The 15931-nt window shown below is 46.5% G+C and overlaps 1 protein-coding gene across 1 annotated transcript in view; it reads left to right on the top strand.

The window, feature by feature from the left end:
* rft1 (RFT1 homolog) overlaps positions 1 to 15931 on the top strand; it is a 140911-nt gene that overhangs the window by 107058 nt on the left and 17922 nt on the right. The window contains exons 11-12 of the mRNA XM_080218590.1: positions 11682 to 11787; positions 13426 to 13675. Of these exons, the coding sequence (XP_080074716.1) occupies positions 11682 to 11787; positions 13426 to 13675 (356 nt within the window). The remainder of the gene's footprint in view (positions 1 to 11681; positions 11788 to 13425; positions 13676 to 15931) is intronic.

Below are 15931 nucleotides of genomic sequence, written 5' to 3'. Positions count from 1 at the left end.
TCTCTTGAGCAGATAGAGGTGACCCACTTGTTTAACCATGGCCATGAGGTGTAGGTACTCCCATTGTGCTGTTAGGGAAGGAGTTGCAGGATTTTGACCAAACAGCAGCAAAGGAATAGCATTTGGTTCCAGACCAGGATGGTGTGGACTTTGGAGATAATGGTGATCCCACAACAATGCTGTCTCATCCTTCTGTGCAGTGGAGACTATGGATGAGGGAGCTGCTGTTGAAGTAATTCCATTTGTAGAATGTTCCCAACAGTTTGCTGCAAATGATGTGAGGTTGAAATAAATCTTCAGCCCACGTTCAGCAAATCTTTAACTGACAACATTAAAATTGATTAACTTTTTTTATTCATTCGTGGGACATGGGTACAGCTGGCTGGTCAGTATTTAGAACATAGAATCCCTTCAGTGCAGAATGGCCTATCGTGTCTGCACCAACCACAATCCCACCCAGACACTATTCCCATACTAGGATCAATTTAGCATGACCAATCAACCTAACCTGCACATCTTTGGACTGTGGGAGGAAACCGGAGCACCCAGAGGAAATCCACGCAGACGTGGGGAGAATGTGCAAACTCCACACAGACAGTGACCCAAGCAATGAATTGAATCCGGGTCCCTGGCACTGTGAAACAGCAGGGCTAATCACTGTGTCACCATGCCACCCATCCCTACTTACATAGAAACATTTGGCCCTTCAATCTTGCTCCACCATTCATTATGATCATGGCTGATCATCCAACTAAATAGCCTAATCCTGTTTTCTCCCCATAATCTTTGATCCCATTCACCCCCCAAGTGCTATATCAGCTGCCTGAATACATTCAATGTTTTGGCATCAATTACTTCCTGTGGTAATGAATTCCACAGGCTCACCACTCTTTGGGCAAAGAAATGTCTCCTCACCTCCGTCCTAGTTGGTCTACCCTGAATCCTTAGACTGTGACCCCTGGTTTTGAACTCCCCCACCATTGGGAATATCCTTCTTGCATCTGTCCTGCCTGGTCCTGTTAGAACTTTAATAAGTCTCTATGAGATCCCCCCTCATTCGTTTGAACTCCAGCAAAAACAATCCTAACCTAGTCCATTTCTCCTCATACATCAGTCCTGCCATCCCTGGAATCGACCTGGTAAACCTTCAGTGCACTCCCTCGAGAGCAAGAACATCCTTCCTCAAAAAAGGAGACCAAAACTGTACACAGTACTCTAGGTGTGGCCTCATCAAGGCCCTGTATAATTGCAACATCACATCCCTGCTCCTCGCAATGAAGGCCAACATACCATTTGCCTTCTTTACTGCCTGCTGCACCTGTATATTTACTCTCAGTGACTGCTGCATGAGGACACCCAGGTGCATGCTCCCCTCTCCCAATTTACAGCCATTCAGGTAGTAATCTGCCTTCTTGTTTTTGCTTCCAAAATGAATACCCTCACATCTATCCAAATTATACCGCATCGGCCATTCATTAGCCCACTCACCCAACCTGTCCAGATCATTCTGAAGGATCTCTGCATCCTCATCACAGTTCGTCCTCCCACCCAACTTGGTATCATCTGCAAACTTTGAGATGTTACATTTTGTTCCCTTTAGAATGATCTGGACAAAAGTCTCAGGTCACGTACCAACTAACTCAAGAACAGCTTCTTCCCTGCTGCCATCAGACTTTTGAATGGACCTACCTTGCATTAAATTATTCTTTCTCTACACCCTAGCTGTGACTGAACATAGAACATAGAGCAGTGCAGGCCCTTCGGCCCTCGATGTTGTGCCGAGCTATGTCCGAACCCAAGATCAAGCTATCCCACTCCCTATCATTCTGGTGTGCTCCATGTGCCGATCCAATAACCGCTTGAAAGTTCCTAAAGTGTCCGACTCCACTATCACAGCAGGCAGTGCATTCCACACCCCAACCACTCTCTGAGTAAAGAACCTACCTCGGACATCCCTCCTATATCTCCCACCATGAACCTCATAGTTATGCCCCTAGTAACAGCTACATCCGCCCAAGGAAATAATCTCTGAACGTCCACTCTATCTATCCCCCCTCATCATCTTATAAACCTCTATTAAGTCGCCTCTCATCCTCCTCTGCTCTAAAGAGAAAAGCCCCAGCTCCCTCAACCTTTCCTCATAAGACCTACCCTCCAAACCAGGCAGCATCCTGGTAAATCTCCTCTGCACTCTCTCCAATGCTTCCACATCCTTCTTATAGTGAGGTGACCAGAATGCAACACAATATTCCAAATGTGGTCTCACCAAGGTCCTGTATAGTTGCAGCATAACCCCACGGCTCTTAAACTCAAACCCCCTGTTAATAAACACTAACACACTATAAGCCTTCTTCATGGCTCTATCCACTTGAGTGGCAACCTTCAGAGATCTGTGGATATGAACCCCAAGATCTCTCTGCTCCTCCACATTCCTCAGAGCCCTGCCGTTGACCCTGTAATCCGCATTCAGATTTGTCCTAGCAAAATGAATCACCTCACACTTATCAGGGTTAAACTCCATCTGCCACTTTTCAGCCCAGCTCTACATCCTATCAATGTCTCTTTGCAGCCTACAACAGCCCTCCACCTCATCCACTACTCCACCAATCTTGGTGTCATCAGCAAATTTACTGACCCACCCTTCAGCCCCCTCCTCCAAGTCATTGATAAAAATCACAAATAGCAGAGGACCCAGCACTGATCCCTGTGGTACACCGCTGGTAACTGGCCTCCAGTCTGAAAATTTTCCCTCCACCACCATCCTCTGTCTTCTATGAGACAGCCAGTTACTTATCCAATCGGCCAAATTTCCCTCTATTCCGCACCTCCTTACTTTCTTCATGAGTCTACCATGGGGAACCTTCTCAAACGCCTTACTAAAATCCATGTATACGACATCAACTGCTTACCTTCAGCCACACACTTAGTTACCTCCTCAAAGAATTCAATCAAATTTGTGAGGCAAGACTTACCCCTCACGAATCCGTGCTGACTATCCTGGATTAAACTGCATCTTTTCAAATGGTCATAAATCCTACTCCCCAGGTCTTTTTCCATTAACTTACCGATCACTGAAGTAAGACTAACTGGCCTATAATTACCAGGGTCATTCCTATTTCTTTTCTTGAAGAGAGGAATAACATTCGCCACTATCCAGCCCTCTGGCACAAACCCCGTGGACAGTGAACTCCCTTGGGGTTCATATCCACAGATCTCTGAAGGTTTCCACTCAAGTGGGTAGAGCTGTGAAGAAGGCCACCTGACGAAGGGACAGCCTGTTCTGAAAGCTTGTGGCATTTGCTACAAATAAACTTGTTGAACTTTAAGCTGGTGTTGTGGGATTTCTTTCTGTTTTACCCCAATCCAACGCCGGCATCTCCACATCACAATCCCTGTGGACAGTGAGGACCCAAAGATCAAAGCTAAAGGCTCCACAATCTCATCCCTTGCATCCCAAAGTATCCTAGGATGTATCCCATCCGGCCCAGAGGACTTATCAACCCTCAGATTTTTCAAAATTGCTAATACATCTTCCCTCAGAACATCTACCTCCTCCATCCTATCAGCCTGTATCACACACTGATCCTCAAAAACCTGGCTTCTCTCCTTAGTGAATACTGAAGAAAAATATTCATTCATTGCCTCACCTATCTCTTCTGACTCCATGCATAAGTTCCACTACGATCCTTGACTGACACTGACCTCATCCTGCTTATCCTTTTATTTCTCACGTAAGAGTAAAAAGCCTTGGGGTTTTCCTTGATCTGACCTGCAAAGGACTTCTCATGCCCCCTCCTAGCTCTCTTAAGCCCTTTTTTTAAAATGTAAGAACATAAGAAATAGGAGCAGGAGTCAGCCATCTAGCCCTTCGAGCCTGCCCCGCCATTCAATAAGATCATGGCTGATCTGAAGTGAACATAAGAACATAAGAAATAGGAGCAAGAGTAGGCCATCTGGCCCTTCGAGCCTGCCCCGCCATTCAATAAGATCATGGCTGATCTGTCGTGGCTCAGTTCCACATTCCCGCCCTCTCCCCATAACCCCTAATCCCCTCTCTTATCAAAAACCCATCAACCCGCTTCTTAAAAATATTTAGCGAGGCAGCCTCCACCACTTCAACGGGCAGAGAATTCCAGAGATTCACCACCCTTTGAGTGAAGAAGTTCCTCCTCAACTCCGTTCTAAACCGCCCCCCCCCTTTATCTTGAGGCTGTGCCCCCTAGTCCTACTGTCCTTTCTGAGCGGGAAGAGTCTCTCCACCTCTATCCTATCCATCCCATTCATCATCTTATACGTCTCAATGAGATCTCCCCTCATTCTTCTAAACTCTAACGAGTACAAGCCTAGTTTATTCAGCCTCTCCTCATAGCTCAACCCCCTCAACTCCGGCATCAGCCTAGTAAACCTCCTCTGCACTCCAAGGCCAAAATATCCTTGCATAAGTACGGCGCCCAAAACTGCACACAGTACTCCAGCTGCGGCCTCACCAATGCCCTATATAGCCTCAGCAAGACCTCCCTACTTTTATATTCAATCCCCCTCGCTATGAAGGCCAGCATCCCATTCGCCTTCCTGACCACCTGCTGCACCTGCAGGCTGGGTTTTTGTGACTCATGCACAAGGACCCCGAGGTCCCTCTGCACCGTCACCTGCTGCAGTTTTTCGCCACGTAAGTAATAGTCCTTCCTACCATTATTCCTACCAAAGTGGACCACCTCACACTTGCCAACATTAAATTCCATTTGCCATTTCCTGGCCCATTCGCCCAGCCTATCTAGATCCTTCTGCAGACTCTCCACACCCTCCGCACAATTTGCCTTTCCCCCAATCTTGGTGTCATCGGCAAATTTCGACACCATACACTCGGTTCCCTCCTCCAGATCATCTATATAAATGGTAAATAGCTGAGGCCCCAGCACCGACCCCTGAGGCACTCCACTAGTCACCATCCGCCAATCCGAATAGCACCCATTGACCCCCACTCTCTGCCTCCTATTTGACAACCAATCCTCTATCCACGCTAACACCCTACCCCCAACTCCATGTCCCCTGACATTCTGCAATAACCTCTTGTGAGGTACCTTGTCAAACGCCTTCTGAAAATCCAGAAAGACCACATCCACCGGCTCTCCTCTATCCACCGCCCTAGACACATCCTCATAGAACTCCAATAAATTTGTCAGACACGACTTCCCCTTAACGAAACCGTGCTGCGTCTGCTCTATCAAGCAATTCCCCTCGAGATGCCTCGCTATTTCCTCCTTGATGACGGATTCTAACATTTTACCTACAACAGACATTAAACTAACAGGCCTATAATTCCCCGCCTTTTGCCTGGCACCCTTCTTAAACAACGGCGTAACATTAGCTGTTTTCCAATCTTCCGGCACTTCCCCGGAATCCAGCGGCGTCTGGAAAATAACCACCAAGGCATCCACTATCACCTCTGCCATTTCTTTCAGAACCCTCGGATGCATTCCATCCGGTCCTGGGGACTTGTCCACAATCAGCCCCTCCAGCCTGTCAAGCACCACCTCTCTAGTAACAGTAATGTCATCGAGACCCTCCAGTCCTACCACCTTTCCATCTCTAACACCCGGCAAATTATTCACGTCCTCCTCCGTGAAGACCAAAACAAAGAAGTTATTCAAGGCCTCAGCCATTTCCCCATCCCCTACCACTAGGTCCCCTTTCTCATCCTCTAAGGGTCCAACGTTCACCCTAGCCAGCCTCTTCCTTTTTATGTATTTATAAAAACTCTTGCTATCCTTTTTTATATTAAGCGCTAGCCCAGCTTCATAGTTTCTCCTACCCTTCTTTATCAACTTCTTTGTCAATCTTTGTTGTCATTTAAACCTCTCCCAATCCTCTTCTCGCCCACTACTCTTAGCTACTCTAAACGCCTCCGCTTTTAATTTAACACTTTCCTTCACCTCCTTCGTTATCCACAGCTGATTACCTCTACTCCTACGGTCCTTTTTGACCATCGGAATAAATTTCTGCTGTGGATCAGTTCCACTTTCTCGCTTTCTCCCCATAACCTTTAATTCCCTTGCCTACCAAAAACCTATCTACCCGTGACTTAAATATATTTAGCGAGGTAGCCTCCACCACTTCAACGGGCAGAGAATTCCAGAGATTCACCACCCTTTGAGTGAAGAAGTTCCTCCTCAACTCCGTTCTAAACCGCCCCTTTATCTTGAGGCTGTTCCCTCTAGTCCTACTGTCCTTTCTGAGCGGGAAGAGTCTCTCCACCTCTATCCTATCCATCCCATTCATCATCTTATATGTCTCAATGAGATCTCCCCTCATTCTTCTAAACTCTAACGAGTACAAGCCTAGTTTATTCAGCCTCTCCTCATAGTTCAACCCCGGTATCAGCCTAGTAAACCTCCTGTGCACTCCCTCCAAGGCCAAAATATCCTTGCGTAAGTGCAGCGACCAAAACTGCACACAGTACTCCAGCTGTAGCCTCACCAGTGCCCTATACAGCTGCAGCAAGACCTCCCTACTTTTATATTCAATCCCCCTCGCTATGAAGGCCAGCATCCCATTCGCCTTCCTGACCACCTGCTGCACCTGCAGGCTGGGTTTTTGTGACTCATGCACAAGGACCCCGAGGTCCCTCTGCACCGTCGCCTGCTGCAGTTTTTCGCCACGTAAGTAATAGTCCTTCCTACCATTATTCCTACCAAAGTGGACCACCTAGCACTTGCCAACATTAAATTCCATTTGCCAGTTCCTGGCCCATTCGCCCAGCCTATCTAGATCCTTCTGCAGACTCTCCACACCCTCCGCACAATTTGCCGTTCCACCAATCTTGGTGTCATCAGCAAATTTCGACACCATACACTCGGTTCCCTCCTCCAGATCATCTGTATAAATAGTAAATAGCTGAGGCCCCAGCACCGACCCCTGGGGCACTCCACTAGTCACCAACCGCCAATCCGAATAGCACCCATTAACCCCCTCTCTCTGCCTCCTATTTGACAACCAATCCTCTATCCACGCTAACACCCTACCCCCAACTCCCTGCCCCCTGACCTTCTGCAATAACCTCTTGTGAGGTACCTTATCAAAAGCCTTCTGAAAATCAAGAAACACCACATCCACCGGCTCTCCTCTATCCATCGCCCTAGACACATCCTCATAGAACTCCAATAAATTCATCAGACGCGACTTCCCCTGAACGAAACCGTGCTGCGTCTGCTCTATCAAACAATTCTCCTCAAGATGCCTCGCTATTTCCTCCTTGATCACAGATTCTAACATTTTACCTACAACAGACGTTAAACTAACCAGCCTATAATTCCCCGCCTTTTGCCTGCCACCCTTCTTAAACAACGGCGTAACGTTAGCCGTTTTCCAATCTTCCGGCACTTCCCCGGAATCCAGCGACGTCTGGAAAATAACCACCAAGGCATCCACTATCACCTCTGCCATTTCTTTCAGAACCCTCGGATGCATTCCATCCGGTCCTGGGGACTTGTCCACAATCAGCCCCTCCAGCCTGTCAAGCACCGCCTCTCTAGTAACAGTAATGTCATTCAGGCCCTCCACTCCTACCATCTTTTCATCGCTAACACCCAGCAAGTTATTCACGTCCTCCTCCGTGAAGACCGAAACAAAAATGTTACTCAAGGGTGGAGTGCCCCAGGGGTCGGTGCTGGGGCCTCAGCTATTTACCATTTATATAGATGATCTGGAGGAGGGAACCGAGTGTAGGGTGTCGAAATTTGCTGATGACACCAAGATTGGTGGAGCGGCAAATTGTGCGGAGGGTGTGGAGAGTCTGCAGAAGGATCTAGATAGGCTGGGCGAATGGGTCAGGAACTGGCAAATGGAATTTAATGTTGGCAAGTGCGAGGTGGTCCACTTTGGTAGGAATAATGGTAGGAAGGGCTATTACTTATGTGGCGAAAAACTGCAGCAGGTGACGGTGCAGAGGGACCTCGGGGTCCTTGTGCATGAGTCGCAAAAACCCAGCCTGCAGGTGCAGCAGGTGGTCAGGAAGGCGAATGGGATGCTGGCCTTCATAGCGAGGGGGATAGAATATAAAAGTAGGGAGGTCTTGCTGCAGCTGTATAGAGCATTGGTGAGGCCGCAGCTGGAGTACTGTGTGCAGTTTTGGGCGCCGTACTTACGCAAGGATATTTTGGCCTTGGAGGGAGTGCAGAGGAGGTTTACTAGGCTGATGCCGGAGTTGAGGGGGTTGAGCTATGAGGAGAGGCTGAATAAACTTGGTTTGTACTCGTTAGAGTTTAGAAGAATGAGGGGAGATCTCATTGAGACGTATAAGATGATGAATGGGATGGATAGGATAGAGGTGGAGAGACTCTTCCCGCTCAGAAAGGACAGTAGGACTAGGGGGCCCAGCCTCAAGATAAAGGGGGGGCGGTTTAGAACGGAGTTGAGGAGGAACTTCTTCACTCAAAGGGTGGTGAATCTCTGGAATTCTCTGCCCGTTGAAGTGGTGGAGGCTGCCTCGCTAAATATTTTTAAGACGCGAGTTGATGGGTTTTTGATAAGAGAGGGGATTAAGGGTTATGGGGAGAGGGCGGGAATGTGGAACTGAGCCACGACAGATCAGCCATGATCTTATTGAATGGCGGGGCAGGCTCGAAGGGCTGGATGGCCTACTCCTGCTCCTATTTCTTATGTTCTTATGTTCTTATGACCGTAACACTACATTCTGCACCCTCTCCTTTCCTTCATATAAACGGCATTGTATGTCTGCATTGCACGCAAGCAACAATTCTTTTCACTGTATTCTAACAGTAATAAGTCAAATCAGAAGGTGGTGGTGATCTGTCTTCTTGAATCGCTACACTCCATGCGCTGTGGGTTGACCCACAGCGCTGTTGGGGAGGGAATTCCAGAATTTTGACCCAGCGACTGTGAAGGAATGTCGATATTTCCAAGTAAGGGTGGTGAGTAGCTAGGAGAGGAACTTGCAGGTGGTGGTGTTCCCATGTATTTGCTGCTCTTGTCCTTCTAGAAGGACGTGGTCGTGTGTTTGGAAGGTGCTGTCTAAGAATCTTAGGTGAATTTCTGCAGTGCATCTTGTAGATAGTACACACTGCTGCTACTGAGCGTCAGTGGTGAAGGGAGTGGATGTTTGTGGATATGGTGCCAATCAAGCGGGCTGCTTTGTCCTGGATGATGTCAAACTTCTTGCGTGTTTGGAGCTGCACCCATCCAGGCAAGTGGGGACTATTCCAATACACTCCTGACGTGTGCCTTGTAGATGGCGGACAGGCTTTGGGGAGTCAGGAGGTGAGTTACTCACTGCAGTGTTCCCAGCCTCTGACCTGTTATTGTAGCTACTGTGTTTATGTGGTGAGCCCAGTTGAATTTCTTGTTAATGGAACCCCCAGGATGTTAACAGTGGGGGATTCAGTGATGGTTACACCATTAAATGTCAAGGGGTGGTGGTTAGAGTGTCTCTTATTGGTGATGGTCATTGCTTGGCATTGGTGTGGCATGAATGTTACTGCCACTTGTCAGCCCAAGCCTGGATATTGTTCAGATCGTGTTGCATTTGAACATGGACCGCTTCAGTACCTGAGGAGCTGCGAATGGGGCTGAATATTGTGCAATCATTGGTGAATATTCCCACTCTGACCTTATGACGGAGGGAAGGCCAGTGATGAATCAGCTGAAGATTGTTGGGCTTAGGATACTATCCTGAGGGATTCCTGCAGAGATGTCCTGGAGCTGAGATGACTGACCCCCAGAATCACAACCATATTGCTATGTGCCAGGTATGACTATTTTGCAGGGACTGTGGCACAGTGGTTAGCACTGCTACCCTGCTTCGATTCCCAATTTGGATCACTTCTGTGTGGAATTTGTATGTTCTCCCTATGCCTGCCTGGATTTTTTCTGGGTGCTCCGGCTTCCTCCCACAGTCTGAAAGGGAGTTGGATGTGGCCCTTGCGGCTAAAGGAATTAAGATGTAAGGAGAGAAAGAGGGAATGGGATACTGAAGTGCATAATCATATTGAATGGTGGTGCAGGGTCGAAGGTCCGAATGGCCTACATCTGCACCTATGTTCTGTATTTCTATGAAAGATATATGGTTAGTTGCACTGGCCGTGCTAAGCTTTCCCTCAGTGTGTGGAAACTAGGGGATTTTCATAGTAAGTTCATTGCAGTGTTAATGTAAGTCTACTTGTGACACTGATAAATAAACTTTTTAAACTTCTAAAAACTTTACACTGATACCCATTGATTCCAGTTTGGCTAGGGCTCCTTGATGCCACGCTCGGTGGAATGTGGCCTTGTTGTCAAGGGCTGTCACTCTCACCTCACCCTGGAGTTCAGCTCTTTGTCCATGTTTGAACCAAGGCTGTAATGAGGTCAGGAGCTGAGTGACCCTGGCGGAACCCAAACTGGGCGTCACTGAGCAGGTTATTGCTGAGCAGGTGTTGCTTGATAGTGCTGTCAATGACCCCTTCCATCACTTTACTGATGATCAAGAGTAGACTGATTGGGTGGTAATTGGCTGGGTTGGATTTGTCCTGCCTTTTGTGTACAGGACATAGCTGGGCAATTTTCCACATTGTTGGGTAGATGCCAGTGTTGTACCTGTACTGGAAGAACTTGACTAGGGAAGCGGTAAGTTCTGGAGCACAAATCTTCAGTACTATTGCTGGAATATTATCAGGGCCCATTGCCTTTGCAGTATCCAGTGCCCCCAACCATTTGCTGATATCATGTGGAGTGAATCGAATTGCTGGAGGAGGCCGAGATGGAACATCCACTTGCTGCTTCTGGCTGAAGATTGCTGCAAATGCTTCAGCCTTATCTTTTGCATTGATGTGCTGGGCAGTGTTAATGCCCGGGTGGCACAGTAATACAGTGGTTAGCACTGTTGTTTCACAGCTCCAGTGTCCTGGGCTCGATTCCCAGCTTGGGTCACTGTCTGTGTGGAGTTTGCACATTCTCCTTATGTCTACGTGGGTTTCCTCCGGGTACTCCGGTTTCCTCCCACAGTCCAAAGATGTGCGGGTTAGGTTGATTGGCCATGCAAAAAAAAAATTGCCCCTAGTGTCCTGAGAGGTGTGGGCTAGAGGGATTAGTGGGTAAATATGTAGAGATATGGGGGCAGGGTCTGGGTGGGATTGTGGCTGGTGCAGACTGAATGGGCCGAATGGCCTCTTTATGTACAGTAGGGTTTCTATGATTCTTCTATGATTCTTAATATAGCAGTTTTGCAGAACAGTCACCTTGTTATCTCTGAAGAGACCTGAACAATCCCCTGTGGGCTGCAGACTGAATTCAAATGCAAAGAGGCAAACCGTACTGACTCTTCTGTTAGACCAGAGGATGCTGCAACCTCCCATTCTGGAATGTTAAGAATCCCCGGGACCCAGTTAAAGGGAATCATGCCCTTTGTCAAAGCCAAAGTGAAGAGGTAGGAGTCAAGTGACATGAACTCTTAGCTGGTGGAAATTGTAATATTGCCTTGTGCTACTGAGAAACCTCAGTCTGCCATCTTTCCATCCACCTACCAACAGCACACAACACAATTATTCAAGCTTTTACAGTCATGTGAAATAGTCACTTTGTAGAAGCTACAGAGAATAACCTTTGCCCCTTTCCAACAAGGTTATGTACCATGAAAGGGAAGATTGGAGAAGTAAGGTGAGATATAATAATTTCCTCTTTCTCTGTAGGTCCAACACTTCTGCGGTGTTACTGTGTCTATGTGCTGCTCCTGGCTGTAAACGGAGTGACTGAATGTTTCACATTTGCTGCAATGAGTAAAGAGGAAGTTGACAGGTGAGTGATTGAAGTTACTTGTCATGTTAGACCATTCCTCAAAGTCAATAAGTTTGTTGAAACACTGAGGGCAGATGTTTATCCAGACAGTCCTCAGACTTACAACACAATTGGGTCCTGAAAATGCGCCTTAAATTGAAGCATTGTCAGAAGCAAGTTTCCCATAAGAATAGTGTCATGAATCAGAAATTGGTTCCTGAATCAAGTTCTTTTACCCTATTTTCATCAAAATAACCCAGATTTTTGTACTCAATCAATTATTAAAAACTCATTTAACAATAAATTTATATAACAAAATAGAACTTTTAAGAAAAAGTTTAGAAACACAAACATTCACCAAGTAAAAGTGCATTGAGTCAGGAAGATGGTGCTGAGAATGTCAGTGCACATTAATGGGCGTGGGCAGCAGGATCACACCCGGGTTAGCACTGCTGCCTCACAGCACCAAGGACTTGGGTCACTGTCTGTGTGGAGTTTGCACATTCTCCCCATGTCTGCGTGGGTTTCTTCCGGATGCTCCGGTTTCCTCCTACACTCCAAAGATGTGCAGGTTAGTTTGATTGGCCATACTAAGTTGCCCTTTAGTGTCGGGGGATTAGCAGGATAAATATGTAGGGTTTTGGCGATAGACCCTGGGTGGGATTGTTGTTGCTGCAGGCGCAATGGGTCAGACGGCCTTTTTCTGCACTGTAGGGATGCTATCATGAGCAAGTTTGAACTTGCTCATTGGTGTGGCAACATAAAGTCCGAACTGTGCTGTAAATTTGAGATGTTATCAATTTGTAAATGTTATAATGTCTATTCGGTGTAACTCGAACATTGAAAAGTCGGTGACTGCCTGTAGATTTATTGCACATATAAGAAGAACATGCTTAAACACAGTCTTAAATATATAGAACTTACAAATGCATCTGATGGTTAGTGACACAAATGCATTGGTGTTTTAAGCTCGGTATTTAGACTGGTCAAAATCTTCAAAATCAATTCTTCATCACTGCCTGACACATCATGCATTTCCTGATATCCTAGGCCAATTGAAAGAATTCAGAATTGTCAGTCATTGATGTTCTGCAGTTTCCAGATCATTTGTAACAGTGAATATCCCAGTCAGAAACTGAGCAATGATAGTATAGCAATAGTGTCACTGGGACATTGGTTCAAATCCCACCATGACAGCTGGTGGAATTTAAATTCAGTCAATAAAGTCTGGAATTGAAAGCTGGTCTCAGTAATGGTGACCATGAAACTATTGATTGTCAAAATTGCCATCTAGTTCGCCAATGTCCTTTCTGAAGGAAATCTGCCTCTCCTCCATGGTCTGGCCAACATGTGGCTCCAGATTCATAGCAATGTGGTTGACTCTTAACTGCCTCTGAAATGGCCAAAAATCCACTAAATTGAAGGGTCAATTAGGGATGGGTAAAAAAAAACTGGCTTTCCTACCAATACCACACCCTGAGAATTTTTAAAAACTTTTCCAACATTTCAAGAATTTGGGGCACTTTGGACTGTCCTGAAATTATGAAAATTTCTGTCTTCTTTCATTGCTTTGGTATTTAATTTGATTTGATTTATTATTGTTATGTATTATTATACAACAAAAAGTATTTAGCTTAATATGTGATTGTTTTATTAAAGGTATAACTTTATGATGATCGCTCTGTCACTCACCTTTCTTGGCCTCTCGTATTGCCTAACCTGGTGGCAAGGAGGTGTTGGCTTTATTTTGGCAAACTGCCTGAACATGGGATTCCGGATAGCTCACAGCCTCCAGTATATTAGCCATTATTTCAAGCTGTCTGAGAATCGGCCTCTCATGGGCCTCCTGCTTCCAGGGCCTTTAGTACTGGCCTACCTCGGCAGTGCAATAGTCACATCGTTTTCACAGGTAGGTGCCAGGGAAGGACATAAAAAGCACTTAAGCACATGTCACATGGACTGACCCTCTGACCCTCCCAGTGACACACTGATCCTACCCACCCAATGACAGATGGACACTGTACTTGACTTCTCATGACACATGATGGTATGGCAGGTCCTTTTGGCTCAGTGGAGCGTACATTCTGCTATATGTGAAAAGTCACGGATGGACAAACCATCTGCCTGAGACAGACACGTGCAGGAAGTATCATTAATTGCAGAAGCTTGAGTTCTGGGTTTCAGAATTCAGGCAGTGGCTGGAGTTACTATTGTGCATCCGTGAGGCAGAGAACTGTACGGAGAGCATGTTTAGTGAGATGATCACACACAGATTAGGAGCATATAGACAGAGAGGGTGTGGCTTCACCAGGCAATCTTAAGAGAATAAGGCAGGTAATGCAAGAGTCCCCTGAGTCTATCTTGCTTGCTAATGGCTTTCCATTTTGAATACTGGTCAGAACAAAGAACAATACAGCACAGGAACAGGCCCTTCGGCCCTCCAAGCCTGTGCCACACATGTGCCCAGCTAGACCATTCATTTGTATCCCTCTATTCCCAGTCTGTTCATGTGGCTATCTAGATAAGTCTTAAATGATCCCAGCGTGTCCACCTCCACCGCCTTGCTTGGCAGTGCATCCCAGGCCCTCACCACCCTCTGTGTAAAATACATCCCTCTGATATCTGAGTTAAACCTCGCCCCCCCCTCACCTTGAACTTGTGATCCCTTGTGTTCGTCACCTCCTGAAAAAACTTCCCACTGTTCACCCTATCTATAGTAAAAAGTCTGACACCAGGTTTTAGTCCAACCGATTTATTTGATAGTAAACGCACAAGCTTTCGAGGTTTCCCTCTTCGTCAGGTGAATGGAGAGTCCTGGCCTCAGACAGAGCATATAAAGCACAGACAGTTTAGAGATTACTGATTAGAATGCAAATCTTTACACCTAACCTGCTGTTCAAGTCCTAAAGTGGCCGACAGTGTGAGTGGAAGGAGCACTGATCACAGGTTAAAGAAGTGTGTATTGTCCCCAGACAGCACAGTGAGTGAGGTTTTGCAAACCCTATCTATGCCCTTCATAATTTTATACACATATAACATAGAACATTACAGCGCAGTACAGGCCCTTTGGCCCTCGATGTTGCGCCAACCAGTGGAACCAATCTAATGACCCTCTAACCTAAACTATTCCAATATTATCCATATCCCTATCCACTGACCATTTGAACACCCTTAAAGTTGGCGAGTCCACCACTGCTGCAGGCAGGACATTCCACGCCCTTACTACCTTCTGAGTAAAGAACCCACCTCTGACATCTGTCCTATATTTATCACCCCTCAATTTAAAGCTATGTCCTCTTGTGTTAGCCAACACCATCCGAGGTAAAAGGTTCTCACTGTCTAATCCTTTGATCATCTTGTATGCCTCAATTAAGTCACCTCTTAACCTTCTTCTCTCTAACGAAAACAACCTCAAGTCCCTCGGCCTTTCCTCATAAGACCTTCTCACCATACCAGGCAACATCCTGGTAAATCCCCTCTGCACCCTTTCCAATGCCTCCACATCTTTCTTGTAATGCGGCGACCAGAACTGTACGCAATACTCCAAATGTGGCCGCACCAGAGTTTTGTACAGCTGTAACATGATCTCACGGCTCCGAAACTCAATCCCTCTACCAATAAAAGCTAGCACACCGTACACCTTCTTAACAACCCTCTCAACCTGGGTGCCAACTTTCAGGGATCTATGCACATGTACACCAAGATCTCGCTGCTCATCCACATTACCAAGAGTCTTTCCATTAGCCCAATACTCTGTTTTCCTGTTACTCTTTCCAAAGTGAATCACCTCACACTTTTCCGCATTAAGCTCCATTTGTCACCTCTCGGCCCAGCTCTGCAGCTTATCTATGTCCCTCTGCAAACTGTAACGTCCATCCTCACTGTCTACAACTCCTCTGACTTTAGTGTCATCCGCAAATTTACTAACCCAACCTTCCACACCCTCATCCAGGTCATTTATAAAAATGACAAACAGCAGTGGCCCCAAAACAGATCCCTGAGGAAACCACTTGTAACTGAACTCCAGGTTGAATATTTCCCATCAACCACCACCCTCTGTCTTCTATCAGCTAGCCAATTCCTGATCCAAACTGCTAAATCACCCTCAATCCCATGCATCTGCATTTTCTGCAGTAGCTTACCATGGGGAACCTTATCAAACGCT

The sequence above is a fragment of the Carcharhinus amblyrhynchos genome, chromosome 3 (genome assembly GCF_965287045.1).
Source record: "Carcharhinus amblyrhynchos chromosome 3, sCarAmb.v2.hapA, whole genome shotgun sequence".
NCBI classification, from domain to species: Eukaryota; Metazoa; Chordata; class Chondrichthyes; order Carcharhiniformes; family Carcharhinidae; genus Carcharhinus; species Carcharhinus amblyrhynchos.
This window is presented reverse-complemented; position numbering and strand designations above follow the sequence as displayed.